Source organism: Vicugna pacos, chromosome 4 (assembly GCF_048564905.1).
Source record: "Vicugna pacos chromosome 4, VicPac4, whole genome shotgun sequence".
NCBI lineage: Eukaryota > Metazoa > Chordata > Mammalia > Artiodactyla > Camelidae > Vicugna > Vicugna pacos.
Genome location: NC_132990.1, coordinates 37,720,288 through 37,743,100, shown reverse-complemented (window position 1 = coordinate 37,743,100; position 22,813 = coordinate 37,720,288). Strand labels below are relative to the sequence as shown.

Genomic DNA, 22,813 nt, shown 5'->3' with positions numbered 1-22,813 from the left:
TAGAGCTGGTACAGCAATACTAATATCAGACAAAATAGACTTAGATAAGAAGCATTACCTGAGATAAAGGGGGATATTTCATAAAGATAAAATGGCTTATCCACCAGGAGGGTATAACAATTATAAATTTGTATATGCCTAATAACATAGGCTCAAAATATATACAAGCAAGAATTGATGGAACTGAAAGGAGAAATTTAAAAAATGCACAATCAGGGGGAGGGTAATAGCTTAGTGGTAGAGCACGTGCTTAGTGTCTATGAGGTCCTGGGTTCAATCCCCCATACCTCCATTAAAAGAAAATTCATAATCATAATGGGAATCATAATACACCTCTCAACTGAGCAGGTAAAAATCAATAAAAATATGGAAAATAGGAACATGATTACAAGTGTGATTCAATCAATAATTATAGACCACTTTGTACGACAACAAAATATACATTATTTGTGAATACACATATGACATTCACCTAAATTGACTCTATGTTGGGTAAGAAAGCATCTTAATAAATTGTAAAGGATTAAAATCATTTAGAGTGTGTCCTTTGAGCACAGTCAGATTATCTAGAAATAAATTAAAAATGGTAACTAGAAAGTCCCCAAATATTTGGCCATTAAGTAATATACTTACAAATAACTCACGCATAAAAGGAAAAACAAAATGAAATGAGAAAATATTTTGAACTGAATGAGAAGGAAAATACAACATGTGGTTACAGCTAAAACTGCATTTAGAAGGGAATTTGCAGCACTTTTCTATGTACATGTTATACTTTAAAACGTATTTTACTTTTAAAAAATTAAAAACAATGTACTTTTGTAGGAGTAACTAGTAGCTCCCTGGATGGGCATCTAGGAGTCAGGGATTACAATCCAAGTTCTAAACTAATACTGAGTAGTTGTCGAAATAGAGGCAAAAGGAAAAGTGTCTCAGTGTAGAAAGAGAGTGCAGGACTGGGCGTCATGAGTGTCTGGTTCCAGTGCTAGACCCTCCTTTAATTAGCAATGTCAGTTTGTTGAATCAAATAATCTTAGTTAAGAGCTAAACCTGGGAGCTTCTGAGCTAAATTTGGTTGGCAGATATTTATTTGGATGTTGCAATAACTTCTTAAGATTTTATTTTGAGTGCCTTTAGATGATGCACATACATCAGCAAACCACAGTCCCTACCACATCCTGTTATATAACAGCCTCCTGCTAAAGATATGGTATCCTAACACGTAAAAGCATCTGAATTTGCAACTTCTGGGCCATTTGTTTTCTAAGTTCCTTCCTGGTTTTAATATTCTTTGTTTCTATAACTTGCATTCAATATTTTGAATATACTTCTACTAAATATTATTTACTGTTTATCTTAAATTCAAATTTAACTGGGTGTCCCATATTTATATTTGCTAAATCTATCTAGGAGTATCTAGAACCCTGGATCTTAAGCAGGATGGCTAAGAAAGTGGTACCTACTGTGATGTCTGTTGGGAGAACTATCAAGTAAAGCTTTGTCATTTTGCTTTGGGACCACTAAAATTATCCATTTAAAGCCTTTCAATGGATGCTTCTTCCATACAGAGTGAATATGCAAATTCCTTAGCACATAGACGAGGCTCTTGGTGATCTGTCAATGTGACTGTCCACTGTCATCTCCCACCACTTTCCTAGATATGCCTATATGAGATACTTCTATTCACTACTACAGATCTTCTCAGTCTCAGTGGTCTCTTATTCTAGTCACCATTCCTAGAACTAGTTCTACACTGTCCTTAAATACTTTCACTCAAATCCATCTGATAGATGACTTGTCTTGGGCCCACATCAACCACCTATGGCTTCCTGTCTTTGATGCAGAGTTTTTCTGCAGTCATTTCTGGTTTGGGCTTCGGCAGATTCACACAGCACCCATGTAAATATAACCTAGAAATGAGAGAACAGTGAGTAGTCAATGCTGAATGGACATTTATCTTTGGTTAATGCAGGATAGGAATCTAAGGACAAATGTTTCTCTCTTTCCTCCCCTGGATGATGGCTCTGAGACATCTCTCAACATGGCTTCTCAGATGTTCCCACAGGATCAATCAACCAGACGGACATAGCAGTGGCCAAGTCAGGGATGCATCCTCAAATCAGTTCTCCCTCTTTTCTTGTTTTAATGCCTTTGCCCCACACTTCTACTGCTTGAGATCACATCTCCAAATGTACTACCTGCGTACAAGCCTATCTCTTAGACTTCACCTTCCTGGGAATTCTGGCTGACAATATCTTACACGGCAGCCAGGCAGAATCACAGTTTCCTGAAGCGGCCATACTGCTTAACAGCTCCATGCTTTGCATCTGCCATTCCATTATCCTGAAATACTTTCCCGCTCCCTGACATTCTTTTTGATGAATTCCCACTCATCCTTCAAGATGCTCCCAAAGAGAGCAAACTGCTCCTCTCCATGTGGTTCCATCCTCTCTAGAACTTAACTCTAATTACTCTACTTATTATAATTCTGCGGTAATTATGGGATAAATAATGCATAGTAGGTATTCACAACATATGGAGTAAATCAAGATCATAGAGACCCTGCACTATATAACATGTATGCTCCCAGTTCTAAGATATCTCATCTTATATTACATATATAGTGGTTTCTGATACTGGTGGCTTTAACAAATAAGTGAATGTTTTGAAGGGGCCTCTATTTGCTTATACTTTAATTTTTGAATGGGCAATCCTTGTCATATTGTAATCTGAGACCCAGTACATCAGTCCACATACAGCTCAAGCTATCAGAGGCCAGAAAATGGGGAAGCTACCCTTTGAGGGGTTAGAATACACAATTGGGTGGGGGATGGGGCTGCAATTCTGGAGTTAAACTGAAAATATTGGTTCATTGACATTAGAAACAGATCAGAAAAAATGAAGATACTTTCTGCTGGATATATTTCAATGGATGTCTAAAAATACTGTCGGTTTGAATATATCCTTTCCAAGAGCATACACCCCTCTTTGGTGTGAAGACTGATGGGGTGAGATTATGCTGCTATATGAAGAATTGTGCTTTTCACGTATAAGTCACAACTGTTCCAGGTCATGTGTGGTCTCTCACTGTGATGTAGGCTGTGATGTAGGTGAGGAAGTGTGGACAGAATATGGACGTTAGAGCCCAACATTGCTGAGATTCAGTCCCTACTCTACCATATTGCCACGTGGCTCTGGAAAGGTACATCTCTAACCTTCAGTTTTCTCATATGAAAAATGGGCACTTTCACTTACTTTATGAGTTGTGGTAAGGATATGTTATTGACTGAATATTTGTGTCCCTTTTCCCCAAATTTATATGTTGAAATTCTAATCCCCAATATGATAGTAACTGGAGGCAAGAACTTTGGGAAGTGATTAGGTCATGAGGGCCACGCTCTCACAGATGGGATTAGTGCCCTTACAAGAGTCCTCAGAGAGCTCCCTGGCCTCTTATCCCATGTGAGGACACAGCGAGAAGACTGCTGTCAATGAACCAGGAAGCAGGCCCTCATCAGACCCCGAATCTGCCAGCATCTTGCTCTTGGGCCTCCCAGCCTCCAAAACCGTCAGAAATAAATATTTGTCATTTAAGCCTCTCAGTCTATGGTATTTTTGTTATAGCGGCTCAAGCTGACTAAAACAGGATATAAAGTTCCCAGCATAGTGCCTGCACATGGCAAATGCTCCAGAAATGATCATTAGCTATTATTATTTCCCCAGCAGAACAGCTGTTAAAGTAATTTAAAGAACAAAACAAAGCACAAAACTCCAAGGCTATTTCTGTAGGTACCCTGGGCACAGCAAAATTTGCTGCCTCATCTGCATTGTTGCATCTAGGAATAAAAATATATAATCTGTGAAAGATTTTATTTGGTTAGAAAATTGAAAGGTGTCTTGTTTGCACTGAAACAGGTGAAATAAAAAACAGAGAAGACCGACCTAGAAGCAATTTACTAAAAAACAAACAAACAAACAAAAACAACCCAAAAAACCCCCCAGAATTCTGTGTGTTGTACACCTGAGAATTTTATTTATTCTCTCCAGTATTTGCTTGGAAAAAATGTTGAACACACTAAGAAGTTTTTGCATTACAATTTTGCTCTGAAGTCTCACTCCAGCCAGCTGAAACATTCTTCAAAGTTTTCAAAAAGACAAAGCAAACACAATCATATCATTTTGTTTAAACAAAGTCACACCAAGTTAACTAACTTGCCCCAATGAACGAAGAAAAATGTAAATAAAATCATGAGTAATGGAATATCTACTGCATGTGAATTTGTTAGATTCTCACAGATTTTGTGTTTAGGAGGAGGAGGTACGATGTTGTCTACAAAAACAATTTCAAGTTATTTTCGCATAAAATGTGAGCAGCAGAACAAAGGCTGGATGGTCAGCCACGTTACATAATAAAAGTTTACCCTATTCCTTCTGTTCAGCACACTGACTCCAGGGAGTGATTCTGTTATGGGGTGAATCACTTTCTTCCAAAATTCACACCTCAGAATGTGACTGTATTTGGAAGTAGGGCCTTTAAAGAGGTAATTAAATTAAAATGGGGTTGTCAGGGTGGGCTCTAATCCAATACGACTGGTGTCCTTATAAGAAGAAATTAGGACACGAGACATCACAGACCGAGGGACAACCATGTCGGAGGAAGGAAGCCATCTGCAAGCTAAGCAGAGAAGTCTGTGAATAAAAACAACCCTGTTGACAACTTGATCTTAGACTTCTAGCCTCCAGAGCCATGAGAAAATAAACTTCTGTTCTCTAAGCTGCCCAGTCTGTGTATTTTGTTATGGAAACACTTACAATTTAATACTGAGTCTGAAGACAATATGCCAACAACTTCCAGCGTAGACATCTTTCCTTAACTCCAAACTGCCTACCCAACACCTCCTCTTGAGTAGGTATTTCACATCTAACAAATTTCAAACTGAGTTACTGATCTTCCCAACAAATCTATCCACTCAATCTTTTCTATTTAACTGGTGACAACTCTATTCTCCAGGGCTCTTGAAAGGACCCAAGTCAGAACTGCCAGGAGGAACCCAAGCAGAAGCCCTATGTGAGTTGTACCTCTGAAGTAAAGTGCTAGGGGATAAGAGAGTTGCCACAGGAGATGAGTCAGAGAGTACACTGCCCAAAATGGTAAGATGCGGAGGTTCCCAAAAACGCCAGTATTTAGATATCTTTCATAACAGAAGATATTCAACAGCCAAAAAAGAACTTGAAATAGCACCAAACACTTAACACGTTATTTTCTTTTAATCCCTCCTCCACTCACCCTGGATGAATGATCATGAAGAAGAAGGGAGAGGAGGAAGCAAAACAATGAAAGTTAAAGCAGAGTCTTCCCTTTTATCATCCCCAAACTATGTATCAGGCCCACGCTGAGGGAGAGAGATGATTGAGATGAGAATTGAGTGAAATGAATCGATTGAATGAGAATCTGAAGTTTTGATCTGAGTTGGGCTTTTTCACATACATAAGTGTGTGGCTGCTCTAATCCCTTTACAGGACTGGGAAGGCAGGGTCCGCCAAGGGATGAGGAAGGGAGAATTCTCTAGGGTATGTCTGAAGAGGGCGTTGGAAAGAAAAAACACAGCTGTTCCTGACTGCACCCTACAAGTTTAGCCAATTCAACACGTAGGTTATACTCTAGGTTGCTCTGTGGTGTTACTCCCTAGACTCAGCTTAAGGCAGACTGTAAGGAAGAGCACTATGCAACTCACCTTTGCGTTTACTATCACCATGGCTTCTCTACCAGGACCCTTAGGAAATATCTCTAGAATCTTAACATCAGGGAGAGTTCTGCTTTTCTGGACCAAATGATGTACTTTTATCCAACTGGATACCAAGTGAAACTGAGCGGGTCAGTGACAAAGCTCTAGTCTTCAGGAAATATTTTATCACGGACACTGTTTACAACCGCTGACACATGGTGATAATAAGAAGCAGATCAACTTTTCATCTGTTTTATTGTAGCTTATACATTTTCTACAGAAAACGCACCCCCTTATTACCTCTTGGTGGGCTGCTCCATCTGTTTCCATCCTAGGAACACTGTAAATCCTGTTTTACAGATAAATTTTCCATTTTTATTTCAGCTGCTGGAAAGCTAGAAAAACTGATATGTCTCCTCCTGTGTCTGCCAGCATATTTTTATACTAGGCCTCAGTCTTGGGCTCCGGATTACTTATTCATATTTTTAATTTTTATTTTTTGGGAGGAGGTAATTAGCTTTATTTATCTTTAGTACTCATTTAGTTAGTTTTTTGATGGAAATCCTGGGGATTGAACCCAGGACTCTGTGTATGCTAAGTACCCACTCTACCACTGAGTTATACCCTCCCCCTGGGCTCTAGTTTAGAACACCATTTTTTTTTTTCATTTTTGTCCCTCTCTCTTTTATTTTTAAACCTACTTCTAATTAAATTATCTTTGTGTACATATTTTTGTAAGCCTATCTGAATCATCTTTGCAGCCAGGTTCACACCAATGTCATAAACAGAAAGAATGATTTGAAATGCACATACTGAACTACCCATCCTACGTGTGTGGCATCACATGTGTGGTTCATTCTAGACACAAGACATCATTTTTCACATTTCAAAAGGTAGTAAATGACCCATAGAATGCTATGTCCGGTTTCCTTAGGCACTAGCACCATGTGGCATAACTCACCTACCCCAGTAGTGTGATCTCCCTTTGGTCCTGTGTAGGAGGTGGGGGTTTCTCCCCTCCTCCTGTGCCAGCTGCTCCGATTTCTTCTTTCCTGAGTAAACGCACATTCATCTTGTTCGAAAGTACACTCTCCAGGGGGAGGTGGGAGTCCCTCTGCAAGGAAACAGCAGGTGTTGCAATGGCTGAGGTACTTTCAGTGAATGTGTACCCCAAGGCTCGCTGGAAATCTACTCTGCATGTATGCTTATCGCCTGACCTTATGCCCCAGAGGGAGAGGCAGCCCCCTCACTGGCAGCCCACCTTCGCTAAGCTCTTGCCTCCAGCTGGAGTTTGGGCTCCACCCTGGGTCCTGCCATAGAGGCGGAGAACAATCAGAAATCTAGATCCAAAAGTATTGGGATACTTCGAGAAAGCAGCTTTCTCAGACTTGTGAATCTACTTGTGTGAAGGAGCTTACAAAGCCCTGAAAATTGGAGGTACTGCGCCTTTATGGAAACATAAAAATAATAAAATTCCATGCAGGAGCTTTCTTCAGAAATCCAGGAGTGATGGGACTCCTTAGAACAACTTTATCGTTGCTTTGGAGGAGGAGGAAGATGTGAGAGAACTAAGTGTGTTTTTGGAGACACAGCTTAACTTGTGTGGAGCAGGTTACTTAATTTTTCTGTGCCTCAGCAGTCTTATTTGTCAGGTGGAAAAATTAATGGGATCCACTTCAGGGGGTTGTGAGCATTAAATGACATGAGGCATGTCAAGTATTTAGAACAAGGAGTTCTCAATAAATATTAGCTACACAAATATTAGAACTTGGTGTTTGCCTACCTGAAGCCTTGTTTTCCATCTCCAAAAACAAATGTTTATGTCTTTGGGTGCCACCTTGTAAGATAGGAGAGTGTTGCCACCTCCCAGTTTACTGGGGACTTCTTCTGCTGAACTTGGCTGTACCTCTCTATATCTGAAGCCTCAGCAACTTTCTCTAATAAACAGCCTTCTATGTCTCTTGCATGATAATTATTTTACTTCATTTTCTTTTACATACACTACAAGTTGATGAAGTCTCATTCCCTTTTCTATGCTTCGAACGTAGAGATTTTTATCTTGTTCTTTGTGTTGTCCTTGCAGTCCTGGATAAACCAAGGGACTAGAAACAAACTACCTTTTAATTAAATAAACATAGAGATTATGCTCCAGTGCCAGACTGATACCACAATTTTCCTGCTCATTAAAGAAATGGATACCCTGTGATTTAGGATGCAGTGGTAATTAGCAGTTAGAGACCAATGATCTGGGTTGAGATATGCACCATCTTCTCATTAGACATAATATCAACACATAGCTACCATATTATTCACTATCATCAATGCTTAGTCCATTGTTCCATTGTCATTTAATTCATGTAGACAGTATTTATTTTATTTTCATTTAGAAATTACATGGTTAGCATATCTATGTTTAATAACAATTTCACCAATGTTGCTTGAAAATTTACATTCATATAAGGCAATGATAATAATAGTATCAATATTAATTATAATAGAATGTATTTGTTTTTAAGGCACTGTTTTGTGCCAGGCCCTACACTAGGGAATTTATATGTTTTAGTCCCACTATTCAGGTGGGTATTACTATCTTTCTTATAGATGAGGATACAGGGATCAAGTCATATATACAAAGTCACCCACTGCATTCAAGTCATCATTTCTAAATGAGAGGAATTTCTGACAAGAAAAGCAAAGGAGAGACTAGCATAGATTAAATGAATCAGCCAGGGAGACAAAGAAAGCTGGAATGACAGCTGTCTTACCTGGAGACCAGCAGCTACCCAATTCTACTGTAATGTCATCCAGGGCTACCAGTCCACAGTCCCAGAAACTTTTGCACAGGCTCATGAAAACCACCTGCAATTCAGAAAAATAAAACTATGAATTCTGTTAACTGAAAACTGGAAACTGTTACAACCTGGGATGTACTTAGCACAACAGGTGTGCAGAAGGAAACTACAGGCACCTCTTTGCTGCCCAGGAACTACAGATGAATAAAGGTTAACTATTTATACATGACCTTGGAATTACTTTCATTTTTAAGCAGAGTCAAGCCCACAATGATATGTTGTGTACACTAATGCTGACATTAGTTTGCATCATTTAAAGAACTGAGAGAGGAAAGCAAGAGGTTAACAGGATGGCAGAGGAAAACCAGGAAGGTTTTAAATATTTTCCCCAGATAAACTGCAAAGTGCATACAGGGTTGACGGTTGTTCAAGAATTTTTACAAACATTTCCAGTGCAAACACTTTTGATTTTTTTGGAAATGACTTTCTGGCAATGAGTTTCATTCATATGGTGAACAAAGTCCCAGTGATTTGCCATCTGGAGATTTAAGTTCCATTTCCAAAGTAAAGATCTATGTCCCTTGATGTTATCGTTAATAAAAGCCAGAAATGCAGTTATTTTACCAGGCCAAACATTTGTACTGTTGTATATGAAGGAGAAACAAATCTACCATAAATTACTAAATTCATTGTGCCAAAGAGAGAGAGAAACGCCTTGCATTTCTTTCCATTAAGCCAATTTAAAAGTCTTCTTTTCATATTTCGGATGAGTCAAGAGCACTTTTTAAAACATTTATATTAAATTTTTACTGTACTTTGAGGTTTACAAAGCTGCTTCACCAGGTTTAGGAGGCTAATGAGCACAAGGTCATTTCAATCCCTCCAATACAAAAATTAATTCAAACAAAGACAAAGAGATATAACAGAAAACAACCCAATTTATGAAAATGAGAACATTTTATTTTTTTAGGTTCTAATATTCAGTATATTATGCCTTCAATTTATCCATGTTATCAGTAGGAATCCTTTGCTCTGATCAGATCCACCAGAACATAGACTTTATTTAAAAAGAAATTTAAAAATCACATGAGTCTACCACTATGCAAAATATAAAATATCTCAAGCCAATATCTTCAGAATAACTACTAATTGTTAGATGTCTGAAATTTTACTGGGACTGTATTCATATTACTTTAAATTACAAAAAGGATAGCTTGGAGATATAATAATATATGACTATATATATTTACAGGGAAAAAAATAAAAGGGGGTGTTTGTGGTTTTTTGTTTAAATTCCATTAATTTTCTTACTTCATAGATTCTAGAGAAGATCTGAATATGTAAAATATTTCACTTGCAAGATTTATGCATGGGAACTTATTCCGCATTTGCAGAGCAGAGTTCTGTGTCATGAGCCCTGAAGGCAGTAACATTTTATCAGCAATTTTTCTTGTTACATGGGAAGGAATAGTAATCTGTCTCCTAATTTACTGAATTAATTGTGCTGCAAAGAGAAAAGTCTTGGCTTCCTTTTCCTTTGGCACCTTTAAAGTCTATTTTTCACATGAATAGTGAAAAAGTACTTTTCTTCAAAATGAATCTGTGGTAGTGAAATGATTCACCATGTAAATTATTACCTAAATAGGACTCACACATTTTGCATGTAAATGTATCCTAAAGAGACTTTCACATGTTTACTACAGCATTACTTTATAATGACCATAAAACCAAGCAAGCAAGCAAGCAAACAAATGCAACAACCCAAGACTTCAAAAATAGAGGAAATTAACAAACTATGATATGGCAATCTAAGAAGTAGGCAATCATTAGCTCTGATAGCTTGCCAATATTATTTAGAAGTACAGAAATATATTCCTCTCATAATGTTAACTGGAAAAAACTGTTTATAATAGCTGAAATTAAAACAAAGTAAGATAAAAATACATAGGAAAAAACCTGAAAATTTACCAAATGTATAATGATTATGTTAGATTTACGAAATTATGGGTATTAAATAGAATATCTTATTTTCTAACATTCTTTAATTTTGCTGCTTTTATAATTGAGGAAAAAAAGAAGGAATCAGGATGTCTATGATTAAGACATGGAATAATGAGGTATTGTTTTTCAGATTAGCATTGTTTATTTATTTTTTATTTTTTTTGCGAGTCAAAAAACATTTATTGATTCACTCACTTTACTCCCACATAAGAAAAGCTCTCTGTTGTTTTCAGTCATTTGATATGTACATAATTCCAGTAGAGAAATCCTGAGAAGATGACAAAAAAAAACCCCAAAAAAACAAACCCTGATTTTTATTCTCCTTCAGTGTATTTCAACTCATTGGCTTATTTCCAAGTTTAAGATCCAAAGGCACTATTTGTTGGAGGAGAATTGACTTTAGGAAATATACCAATATCTCTAAAGTTAACACAGGAAAGTTTGTCTCATTCATTCATTCAACAAATATATGTTAAGCTGACAGGTTTGGGCAGCACACCAGGCTAAATGCTGAAAATATACCACTGAAGACCAGTTCACAATTTCTTATCTACAATTTGGAAGTGCTCAAAACTGCAATTTTCTTCTGAAATTCTGTGCAAAAATTAATTTGGCTGCAAAACTAGCTCTCAGCTAACATGAGGCCATATATGGTCTCAGATTGGCATTGTTTATTATAACACCCATGAGGACATGCAGCTGTTTAAATTTAAATTAAATTAAATTAAAAATTCATTTCTTCAGGTGTACTAACAACATTTCAAGTGCTCAATAGCCAGCTACAGCCAGTGGTTAAGTTGGACACAGCAGATATGTAACATTTCCTCACTGCAGAAAGCTCCATGAGATAGAGCTTCCTGGCTCCTTTTGGACATTCTAAACAAATTTGTGAACTGCTGCTGTGGGTTAAGTGAAAAGCTAAAGATGTTCTGAACAACAGCAACTGACTCTGTTATTCCTATCTTAGAGCTTTTTCCTCACTTAGAACATTGGCCAGACCACATGCTGTTCTGCCTGATAAAAGATCCACAAAGTCAGTCAGCTATGTACTAGCCTCAAACTATGGCCTCAAACCTCACAACTGTTGGCAGTTGTCTATCAGCATTCCAACACACAAAAGAAACATGACAAGATCAGCTTGTTTGGTCTAACACATTGGATTTCCAACCTGCTATTAATAACACCAATAATATCAGCTCCTGTTCTTGTGCTGCCATCTTACATCTTGAGGGCTCCTTGAGGTGGAGGTTATTTTAGGGCAGTTGGTGGCTGGGTAAGCTGATGGCTGACATAGGCAAAGAGAAAGCAAAACATTTTGGTCTGTTCTTAACAACTCTGTCCCTGGGTCCCATTAGAATGTGACAAAAAGAAATTGCCTATGGTCTAAATTCTTGAGGGGATTAACCTCTCATTTATTTATAGATTTTTTTTTAAAACAGTGTTTATTTCATTTGAAGCAGTATTTCAAAGCAAACAGAGTATCTCTAAAGACTGGGGGAAAAAACTGTAGGCAACTTGAATGTATAATAATCTCTATCTGAGAGAGGAGAAGAAGAGGGACAAAGTAAACTGATATCCCTTAGGTGTTCCTGATTTTATGCAAACTTAAAAGTTAGGGGCAAATTAGATTTGTGTAAATCAGTTTGTTTCAGTGCACTAAAGGTTCCAGTCCTCAGAGACTGGTGATACTTTAAAATTTTTGTTTTGATAGACAATATGAATTGTTAAGAAAACTTACCTAGACTAACTTTGTAAATACAAATAGGCAGTGAGTGGAGAGCTATAAAAACATATCTGCAAGCAAAGAACTTTAAATGTAGTCAAGTAAGGATCAAACTATTATTTAACTTACTTTTTATCGTACTAAAAATAGACATTGTACACGCTCATTTATCTACAGCAGTGTGTTCCCGTTTCAGCACTATTGATATTCTGAGCTAGATAATTCTTTGTTGTAGGGGACTGTCCTGTGCATTGCAGGATGTTAAGCAGCATTCCTGGTCTCCACCCACTAGGTACCAATATCACCCTCAAGTTATAATAATCAAAAATGTCTCCAGATATTGCCAAATGTCCCTTTGGGGAGGGGGCAGGGCAAAATCTCCTCTGGCTGAGAACCACTAGTCAAGGGTGGTAGAAGATTGCTGTGTGGATTATAAAACCCCACTTGCTAAATTGTATTATGCATAGTCCCTATGTGAGGCACTTTCAGATCTATTTCCTCCTTTTGGATTCACTATCAATTTCAACCAATTTATTCTCCCTAGTCAGAGCAGGACAGTTGTTTACGTTTTAAAAGCAGACTAGATGGAATTAGTTTTCTCTTCCTCTGTACATCACCAGGTGGTGGTTCTAATGAGCAATGAAATATCCTCAAGCTCTGGAAGTAAAAGGCAAGGAGCAAAAAAGCAAAAGGGAGAGAGACTAACACTTCAGCTGAATAATCATCCCTGAGATGATTAGGGCTTTACTGTTCCAATTTCCTGCTTCAGAAAACTGCAGATTGTCAAAGGGCAGAGAATCTCTTCTAGGTTTTTATTTGTCTCCCTTAAAAAAAAAAAAGAAAAAAAGACCTACTCTCTCAAAATAACATAATGACAGGCAGCAGATTCTAAAGAGTAACTGAGCAGACTTTCCTCATAGTATATAATTTTATTTCTCTCCTGAAGTTTTTTTGGCGGGTGTCAGGAGCAGGAGGAATAGATTGCAGAGAGGGTCTGTACAGAAAACTGGCCACAAGGCTGTGTTAATTAGAGGGGCTAGATGACCCCTAAATCTGTAAAAGTCCAGAAAAGTTCCTGGTTAAAGCATACAGGAAAAAAAACAAAGTAGAGAAACAGATCTGTCAAGCACTTATTTTCCCAAACCAAATCAGGCTGAATGTTTAAAAGAATTAGGGTTACTGATTTTAACTTTATGAAGAGCCAGTTTAAGTGCTCCTCCACACAATGAGTAGAATTTTGCTGAGAGAAGGAGGGAATGAACGTTTGCAGGGAGCTGTGGGAGATACAACCACAAACCTTTGCCGTGTAGTTAAAAAAGATTATTCATATTTAAGAGCTAAACACTGGCTGAAGTGACTGGGTTTTCACTGGCTTTTAAAGTAGCCTGCCCGAGAGATATAGTCGGCCAGGTTGCTGGGTTTGTGCACCACCCATTTTACCAATTGAAGAGCCCCAGTTGGGCCAGTAATTAGTATGTGAATGATAGTTTCCAGAAATGGCCTTCCATCTTCACACAGAAACATTTCAATTCCATGCCAACAATACCATAAATTACCCCTGTTCACAAAACAAACCTGGGTAGGTTCTTGTTATAAGTGGTGGACCTCAACAATTTACCAGAGGGTTTGATTCTGGGTTAAATTTAACTTCTCTTCTGATGAGGTTTAAAATCTTTTAAAATCATTTGCACAGACAAATTTGGATATGGTGACTAGAGAGCTGGTAGAATAATTATTCACAAAATTACTATAATCCAGTCAGTGAAATTCCAGAGCCCTTCATTAAGATGCCAGGGACACAACTGCAGGATATCCCATACTATACTATATAATGCAATCATATTCATTTAACTATCTGATAATAAGTTATAAGAGAATTTTTAAAATAAAAAAATAAAGCAAAACAGAAATGTCAACATCAGAGACTTGGCTAAAAGGGTGGAATTTTCACAAATCCCTAAAGACAGGCTGTGTGGAGCTTTATCTAGAAAATGAGTGTAAGACTTTAGTATTTTTAGAATCCAGCCATGTTTTGGGAAATAGTTGCTAAACTGTAACAGCATGCCTTCTGCAGATACTATATTTGGTCTTCAGATCCCACAAAAGGCAGAATAACCATGTGGTTTTAAATAAGTCTTTAGCTGACCAACACTTTTTTTCTTAAAAGAGCCATCTGTTTTGTTTTTTCCTGTTTGAAACCCCATCTAATTTAATTCAACTCTTGGCTTTGACAAACAACAAAGATTGAGCAGCCTGCAGCCTTACCAGCATGAGTCCTTCAGGGCAGAGGGCACCCTGTGGTAGACCTGCAGATCTACAGCCAAAGTTTTTCATTGCTGTTTGGGTAGGAAATACCCAGATTCTCGACTCACTGATTTCAGAAATCTGCATTATTTTCAAATCGTTTGGTCACTGACAAAGGAAGGGTGATTCCAGAAGAGACCTCAGAATTGGTCAATATTTAAAATGAGGAAAATGCCCAGAGACCCTGTGATATAAGCTCAAGGTCATACAATGGCCAGCTGTAGACACAGGCGAGAAACATCACACTCCAAATCTCTGATAAACCATATTTCATTCATTATACAATCTGCTCACTTTCTCCTTTTCGCTTGAGTTACTTTAAAATATGATTCTGAAAGTCTTGGAACTCTCCAATTAATAGCAGTGGACCAAATATGACTTTGACCTGTATTTGTAACTAGCTTCCTGTCATTTTGCCTTGTGTCTGTTGACAAAGAGTATTTGGTCACCTAGCACAAAATCTTGAATCTTAAATAGCCTGTGACTGAATTTCAGGACTGGCGATAACCTCTCCTCTCCATAGTGGGTTTCCTCACCTCAGTGATATCCTTCTCTCCCTGAGCTGATGACCTGATATCTGCTCCACATGGAAAATTTAGGCCCACAGGAATGAATCCCCTCAGCTCCCCACATCCACACCTTTGGTCTTATCTTCATTTGCACCCGTTTTCACTTCCTTTCCTTTGTTTTGGGAGCAAGGTCTGTCTGACTCCAAAGTTCATACACTTCTTATGTGGACCATAAATAAGTAATTCTGTACAATTAGCATTGAGGATCTAAATGGAAAATAGACATGAAAAGCCTCTGAAAAAAGGAACATTAGACAAAGGTAAAATGGTATCATTTCTAGTGTTTTAAAGTCTAATTCTACACCCTAATAATAAGGACATTATTAGATATAATTATCCCATAAACCTTTCATCATTACTGAAGGAAATAGGTGTGAATGCCTTCCTGGACATACAATGTGGTTTATCTCTGGGCCACCTCCCTTAGGGAGGACTCCTGGTCAAACATTACTATTTTATTATTTTTAAAATTTCCTTGATTATAAATGAAGTTGGATACGTCTGTGTATTTATTTTCCAGCAGTATTTTTTTTCTGACTTGCCTGTATACATTCATTGCCTGCTTTCCTATTTCTTAGTTCATCTTTGTTTACTGATTTATTAGAGTAAATTTATATATTAAATGTATTAGGGGTTTATCATGTATGTTGCAAAATTTTTTTTTCCTGGCTTGACATTTGCCTTTCAGATATGTTTCTTAGGCAGTCCTTATTTGGAGAATGAAATTAAGGGAGAACTTAATGTCTTGGTTTGGAGACTGAGATGAAATAGGCAGACCACAAATAGTAATGTGTCCTTGAGCACCACGTAGATATACATGTAACCTGACACTGAACAGAAAATAGGAGCTCACGGCCCATCAATGGTGCTGTGGGAGGTGCCATAGGGAAGTGGCTTCTTTGGAGAGAAGTACCTGGAGAGAGACTTCTACTAGAGGTGGGTATGGCAAAGATTGAGCACAAAATACCCAGAGAAAGTCACACAGGAGCAGGAGAAAAAGATGGGGCCATCTATGCAAAAAAAAAAAAAAAAAAAGTGTTCCTTCATAGGGAAAAGTAGAGAGCATCTTTATAAATGTGCGAATTGTCAATTTCCAAGCAAATGAATTGAACTTACAGCTAGAATGGCCTGCAGATACTCACCTGGTCTAGGAGCTCAGAAAACCTGGTCTATGAGCTCAGAAGAACTACAGAGAATCTCAATGTGAGCATCAATGTGCCTCATTCAGAAAACTTGGGAAAAGATTCCCCCAAAATGCAGCCACTGTTAAGACTGTAAGATCCTCACAAGATTGGGAATTTGGAAGTGTGGAGGGAGGTTGTGTTTTCAGGTTTATAACCAATCTTGGGAATAAATGTTTGTTGAATTAAGCTTATTAATAAAACTATGGGGAAAGAATGCTTATTCTGTCTTTTCAGACATCTCTATGGTGCTTGGAGGACAAACGTGATGATCCAGTAATATTCCATGAAATTAATTCCTTGGGAAAGTTATGAAAGAATGCACTGACGTACACACTGTGCTCATGTGAGCTGTGTGTTAGCAACTACCAGTTGTGCTAATCCATCTTTCCAGTCATCTCCCCAAAAGTTGACATGAAACACAGAAGTCCTTAACGAATACATGAAGGGAGATGAAAGAGAAGGAAAACCAGTGTATCTCAATCCTGCCTTACTCGCATTCAAAGTCATTTATAATTTCTGGACCGACAGCTGACAGTGAGTTTAGCTTGGAAGAATGCAGCACTAGGTTCCTTTTCCAAACTTAGCGCCTCTGTTCAATTTCCCATTATATCTTATTCCACTTGACAGTGTAATTTTCCTGGCTCTGTGTATGGAACCACCCTAAACTGTTCTAAGATATGTTGATTATCTTGTCAGAAATTAATGATCTTGCTATTTCTACTTTGTACTCAGCTGCCCTGCTTTAATTACGCTGAAACATTAATATTCTGCAACAGCCATTTCCCAAAGTTCCCAGACATCATGACATGTGATAGGAAATCTATCTTTTCTCATCTATCTTGTCTACACATTGGTCTTCTGGTTCCTTAAGTCCATTTTAGGAGGGTGTCTTGTTATTAAATAGCCAACTATTTATAAATCTCTCCAGAAACACACTAGACATGTTCTTGTATCTGAGCCAACTGCTAAGTCTTGTCTTTACAAATTTTAGAACCCTAGATGTTTTACATCTAGTTAAACTTTCATTATTAAAGCGCAAAGTGAAAAGGAAGATTTTAAAAGCAGAAATTCAAATCACAGACTTAAATTTCACTGATGTTTTGCTAAAAGAAGAAGATGAATGTGAGAGGGAAAAAAGAAATAGAGAAAGCTTTCCACAAGGACTGTGCTGCACAATATTAAAAGATAGTTCCTGACAATAAGATATCTAAAGATATAATAAGAGGTAGAGGAGACTTAGTGACATCTTATTAAAAAACAGGTTTTTATTTCATAGAGAGGTGACATGACATTCTGATTTATGCCAATTCATGCCAGAGTCAAGACTGAAGCGACGTCTTCTTATTCCTGACCTGGAATCTTTTATTATACAATCTCATTCTAACAAAACACAAGTTAATGACTTATATAAGATTCAAAGTGGAAGGGGTTTTTGAGATGGAATTTTAGAGAAGGGTAGGATTTTCTCAGGTATGATGATTCCTGTAGCAAGATCAATGGGAAGTATTTGCTGTTGATAAACCCTTTGAGGGAGAACTGGGGGAAGAAGGCAAGGATCTGAAGAATAAGAAACTGCACTGGAGCCTAATCAGTCATTGAAGGCACATTTCCCAAGAAGTATGAAGACTCAAGGAATGGGGTAAGTTGGCAACTTAAATGGGTAAAAAGGCGAAAGGAAGGTTTGCTGTCCATTTGTCCGACCAACATACATTGGCAGTATGCAAAGGACCAATGGGAATTGAAGATTTATGGCAGAAGGAACAATTTATGAAATAAGGTCCCGGAGGAGGCACAATGATGAAATCAAATGTATAGATGACTGGTTGATTTTGACTAAGAACAAGGGTAGTGCTTCCCTTGTCAGATTCATCAGGTGACAAAGAGAGGCAGGCGAGGATTCCGAGAGGAACAGAATTGAAGGGGCTTGTGTTCAAGGCCTTCATTCTTTTGGGAGATGAACCCAAGAGGTCACATCCTAAGAACGAGGTAGAGAGAATCAAGTTGGAAACTTGTGAGTGAAAATGGATTTGAACCTTGAGGGTGGGGAATCAGAAAGGAAGTCAGTGAGAGATGATCTGAAGAAAAGGCTTTCCCAGCAGCATGGAGGGGACAGTGGAGATGAGTCTTATTTTTTACAGCTGTGCTGAGCAGCTCAGGAAAAAAGAAGAAAATAGCTGCTGAGGTTCCCAGGGGTTAAGAGGACCAAGGTGGGAGAAGCCAGAGGGACCCATGGGTGAGGAGAGTATGACATGGAAATGAGTGTACCACTGACTACAGCACAGAAGGGAGGATGGAAGATCTGAGCTGGGGGACAGGGAAGGGATAGGAAAATCGAGAGGGCTGGTAAAACCTCCTATCATCTTTGGGACTAGGTAAACGGTATCATGTAAGCTGCTCCAAAAAAGAAAAAAAGAAAGTTACAGCTTTTGGTTTTAATACATACCATCACAAAAAGCTCCAAACCAGACTCAGCATATATGTGTCTACATGTATCCTTATAACTGCTCCAGCAGCATCGTCCTGCATTACAGTGTTCACCTTCAAATTCCTTGCAGGACAAATTGTACAGGTGCTGGGCAATGAGCGATTATGGTTTATATGATCCAAAGACAGAATGAGTTAATCTTCCTTCTTCTTTTGATGGATTTAGGTTGTTCTTCCTTGCCATCAACACATATTCATTGATAGTTCAGTTCTCTTTCCAACTAGGTACTGAGTACCCACCCTGTTCCAGAAACTGTGTTTGCATCAGAAATAAAAATAATAAATGAGACACAGATCTCAGTTCTCCAGAAGCTGACAGTATGATGTAAGCTAATGTAGGAAGGCAGGTAAGCAGACAATTTCAATATAATGCATAATGCTATGACACTGATGCCAAGAGGGGCTACACAAGACAAGGGCTCTACGTCCAGTCCTCTGAGGAAACTGCCACCTTACACAAGGTTAAACAGGATTCCTTAATGTAAAGCTTACCAGAGTTCCTAACATGTTACTGTGCGGTGTGACTCTTCATGCATGTATGTAGGAGAGGAGAGATTTAGTATGCGAAATTTCCCCAACTCATCTGACCACGGAACCCTTTTCCCATTGGGAACAACTCAAGGGATTTGTACTCCATGGGTCATACTCTGAGAAGTGTTAGCATAAGGTTCTTGCTGGGTAAAAAAAAATGGATTTATATTTTTCAAGACTGACCAGATGGGGATTTTCTGCATCTCCATAAATGACTTTTGAAGTTTGTCTTTTGATCTACACTGGAATAAAGATGTAGACTTCCCAGGGTTTCCCATGCAGATTTTAATGACTGCTGAGCTGATCATTAAGCCAGATCCAGATGAAAGAGAGTGTTTGGTCATGCTCTCATTTATGGGCCGTTTAACATTTTTTTTTCCAAAAGGAATATTTAATGAATACACTATTGAGTTCCTCCCAGGGCTCCTAATTAACAGACAATTTAACGATCTTTGTTAAAGGGAAAGCTAGCTTCAGGTCAGAAGATGTTGCAGGACATAATATATGTGCTACAGTGACTGAGTATAATGTCAGTCCAATGATTTGAACACATACAGGCTAATGTCTGTGCTCCATCCATGCGGACTTTCTGACCATGGCTCTCTAGTCTCTCCTGACATTTGGCTTTTAGGAAAAGCATTTTGGAGTGAATTCTTCCCTCTCCTCATGACCATCTCTACAGTATAAAAGTCTCAGGGTTAACTCTTGATTACCTGCTCTCTATTTAGTAATGTGCTGGGGGAAAACAGATCAAGAAAAAAACATCTCATGATTCATGCCCTTTCAAAATGTTTCTAAAACATTAAAAATACATTGTAGGCAGTTGATGATTGTGTAAATGCAGCCATTCCATTAAGAAAGTCTAGTACTATTAAAATAAAGATTTATTTCAGACCTGATTTTTAGTTCAAAGACTACTTCCCAGCAAAAGTCAAGGAACAGAATCATCCACATACTAAAGCGATGTTGCCTATGAAATTTCATGAGAATCAGGACCTAGAAAAAAACACTTTAGTCTCTCTGTCCCTCTCTTCTCTCTCTCTCTTTCTCCCCTCCTCTCTCCAGCTACATTTAACAAATGCTAATTATGTGCCAGACACTATGCTTAGCACTTTACATGATGCTTCATAATCCTGAGGTAGGTACTACTAGTAGAACCATTTTATGCATTAAGAAAAGCAAGGCTCAGCAAGAATCACTTAAATTAGCCCAAATTATAACGGCATAAGTGACAGAGAACGCACATCCAAGTCTCTTAAGCATTATGCTATATTCCCCTCCACCCCACAGATCTCCCTTATCTGTGCTGAACCATTTTGAATTTTGACCCCTCCTGGGAGCCAAAGTTATTTTTAAAATAGAGAAACACAGTTAATAATAAAGCCCTAGACATTTTTACAAGTCTGAAGTTTGGGCTGGGTTCCCCTTCTTACCTGATCCTACACTTTAACATTAGCCAGAAGAAGGCTGGGGGGCATAAAGGTACAGTATAAAAAGCACGGATTCTGGATTTTAATGGAAGTAGTGGGGATTGAACCCAAGACCTTGTGCATGCTAAACACACACTCTACCACTGAGCTATACCCACCACCCTAGATCCTGGATTTTAGATAACCGGGATTTACCTCTCAGCTCTGCCTTTTAATAGCTTTGTGCTGTTGAACAATGTCCCTAATTTCCTGCGCAAGCTTTTCTCATCTGTTACATGGGGCTATAAGGCCTTCCTTGCTAGGGTGTTGTGGCATCAAATGAAGTCATACATGACGAATGCTTAGCACAATGCCTGGCACAGGGAAAGTGCTCAATAAAAGTTCCTGTTATTGTTGGCAGCTGTGACATCATGCAGAATCTCTCCATATGCCAGAATAGTCTCAGGGAAATTCTTACCAATGCTATCATTCCTTAAGTAGAAATATATATTACAGTTTCCATCAAAAATTATGTAGGGAAGATAGCAGGGAGCTATTAACTGAATCAGCTCTTTGTCCTTAAAACAATCTGCGTAAGAGCTAATATGGAAATAAAGGTAAAGAAACATCTAATGCAGCTGGAGGAATAACCCTCCCAGACTTCAGACAATACTATAGAGATACAGTGATCAAAACAACATGGTATTGGTACAAGAACAGTCATATGGACAATGGAACAGAATAGAGAGCCCAGAAATAAACCCACAAACTTTAGGTCAATTAATCTTTGACAAAGGAGGCAAGAGCATACAATGGAGTAAAGATAGTCTCTTCAGCAAATGGTGTTGGAAACACTGGACAGCTGCATGTAAATCAATGAAGTTAAAATACTCCCTCACGTCATACACAAAAATAAACTCAAAATGGCTTAAAGACTTAAACATAAGACAAGACACTATAAACCTCTTAGAAGAAAACATAGGCAAAACATTATCTGACATAAATCTCAGCAATGTTCCCCTAGGGCAGTCTACCCAGGCAATAAAAATAAAAGCAAAAGTAAACAAATGGGACCTAATTAAGCTTGTAGGTTTTTGCACAGCAAAGGAAACCATAAGCAAAACAAGAAGACAAATTACAGAATGGGAGAAAATATTTGCAAAAGATGAGACTCACAAGGACTTAATTTCCAGAATATATAAACAGCTCATACAACTCAGCCATTCATTTCTAGTAAAACATGATCTTGGGTTAGTCTAACTTTGAATTAGAATGCCAATGGCACTAAAAGGAGATATTTTACATCACTTACAGGAATGCTATGAGAATTAAATAAAATAACAGATGGTGCCTCTGCCCCAAGGCACGTTGGGGGCCTCACTTTCTCCAGCTGAGCGAGAATAGGCCTTCTTCAAGAACGAATAGAAACCCCGAGCACTCAAAGATATCTGTGGCCAAAGGCAGCCTTCAGACATTCTATAGACTGTGGTTCAAACCCCAGCTCTGCCGCTTACCAGCCTTGGAAGGCTCATTCTTTTATTTTATCCATGTTTCATTTATGGAAGAAGATAGATGGACAATGAGCAAGTAAACAAACAAATGACATACTTTCAGATTGGGGTAAATGCTAAGAACAAAATAAACTAGGCAATATGATGAGAAGTAATTGGGGGGGTGGGTTACAGACTGGGTGGTCAAGGAAGTTCCTTTCTAAGAGGAAACACTTGACCAGGACAGTAGAGTGAGAACTGGTTAGATACAGGATAGCTGGGGGAGGGGCATCCCACACAGAGGGGACTGCAAGGGCAATATCCCTGATGAAGGAAGGTCCTTGGGACTCAGGGGACAGAGAGAAGACCAGTGTGACAACGTGGATTGTGTGACTGTGTGAGCATGGGCAGGGTGAAGGGAGATGAAGTGAGTGGAGTAGGCAGGGACCAGGGCCTTATAAGCCACGGAAGAGAATGGTGCTTTATTCCAAAGACTATAGGATAGTTCCATGCAGGAGAGTGTCCTGATCCTATTTCTGTTCCAAGACAATGATTCTGGTGGTTGCATGAGAGTGTGGAGAGCAGGGTGGAAGCAAAAAA

The 22,813-nt window shown here is 38.4% G+C and overlaps 1 protein-coding gene across 4 annotated transcripts in view; it reads right to left on the bottom strand.

Moving 5' to 3' along the window:
* Nucleotides 1–22,813, bottom strand: part of MAMDC2 (MAM domain containing 2) — a 140,737-nt gene that overhangs the window by 18,377 nt on the left and 99,547 nt on the right. For 2 of the 4 annotated variants that reach the window (XR_001459587.3, XM_072959573.1), the window contains exons 10-11: nt 8,492–8,585; nt 6,692–6,840 (exon numbers count right to left, since the gene is read on the bottom strand). Coding sequence is in view for 3 of the 4 variants with exons in the window: in XM_072959573.1 (XP_072815674.1) it covers nt 6,692–6,840; nt 8,492–8,585 (243 nt within the window). In the remaining variant the exon portion in view is untranslated. Of the gene's footprint in view, nt 1–6,687; nt 6,841–8,491; nt 8,586–22,813 lie in introns of all 4 variants that reach the window. The other 2 variants (XM_072959574.1, XM_006209396.3) reach the window with 1 other exon arrangement.